This window comes from Entamoeba dispar, genomic scaffold, assembly GCF_000209125.1.
Source record: "Entamoeba dispar SAW760 scf_1105229464159 genomic scaffold, whole genome shotgun sequence".
In the NCBI taxonomy this organism is placed as follows: Eukaryota; Evosea; order Mastigamoebida; family Endamoebidae; genus Entamoeba; species Entamoeba dispar.
In genome coordinates, this window is record NW_001856053.1 from 1 (window position 1) to 1,001 (window position 1,001).

The 1,001-nt window shown below is 20.4% G+C and overlaps 1 protein-coding gene across 1 annotated transcript, besides 4 other annotated features; it reads right to left on the reverse strand.

Annotated features, from left to right (window-relative positions):
• Position 1: 1 nt before the first annotated feature.
• Positions 2-118: a repeat region.
• Positions 119-214: 96 nt separating this feature from the next.
• Positions 215-356: a microsatellite.
• EDI_045430 (uncharacterized protein) lies at positions 335-844 on the reverse strand (the record flags this gene model as incomplete). The annotated part of the gene is made up of 1 exon (XM_001741885.1): positions 335-844. A coding segment is annotated over one exon (510 nt), but the record flags the coding sequence as incomplete, so codon positions are not given.
• Positions 569-745: a microsatellite.
• Positions 822-1,001: a microsatellite.

Consider the following 1,001-nt stretch of genomic DNA (forward strand, 5'->3'; position numbering starts at 1 on the left):
TAAAATAAGAAATGAATGATGATATTCAAAGATAAAAATCAATATAAAATATAAAATCAAATATAATAAATAATAAAATAAGAATGATTATCTTATTTTATTATTATATTCTTCTTTAAGATTGAGATCTATATCTACATCACAAGAATACCATAGAAATCATATAGAAATAATTATATAAAAACAAATAGATTTAGAAGACATTATCAATGCTATAAATATAATCATTATCAACAAAATAACAGCATAATCAATTTAATAATAATTATCATATTTATAAATACAATAATACATTCTCAAATAATCACATTTATAATAAAAAGAAAAGTAATTATTATAACACAAATACCATAATACAGATAAAATGTTTAATCAATATTATCATGAGAAAAAACAATATAAAAGATATAGAAACAAATATATTACAAGAAAAGACAATGAAGGAGGGACAAAAGAAAATAAGAAAATAATACAAGAAATGATGAAGAGATTTGAAGACATAGAAAAATAGTGAAAGAGAAGTTATGTAAGAAAGAAGAATAACAAGAAGAAATACCCATGGTGATTGAAGAAAAGAAGAAATAATACAATAACAAGAAATGGATATAGAAGAAGAGATAATAGAAAGATATGAGAGAAAAAAGAAATAGAAGAAGAATATGAAAGAGAAATAAAAAACTTGAAAGAAAAATAGAAGAATTGAGAAATACAAAAGAAAAAGAAATAAAGAAGAAAGACAAAGAAATAGAATGAATGAAGAGTAAACACCAGATAGAATTCTATCAGAAAGAAGAACAAATACAAATATTGAAAAGGAATTTAGAGAAACAAAAGAAAGAAGAAACTAATAGATTAAAGAAAGAAATAAGAGAAATAAACAAGAAGAAGAAAACAATAAAACAAAAGATAAAATCAAACAAGAAGAAGAAGAAATAACAAAGAAGAAAGAACAAAAAGAAAATAAAGAGAAAAACAAATAAATAAAAATAGAAAGAAGAAAA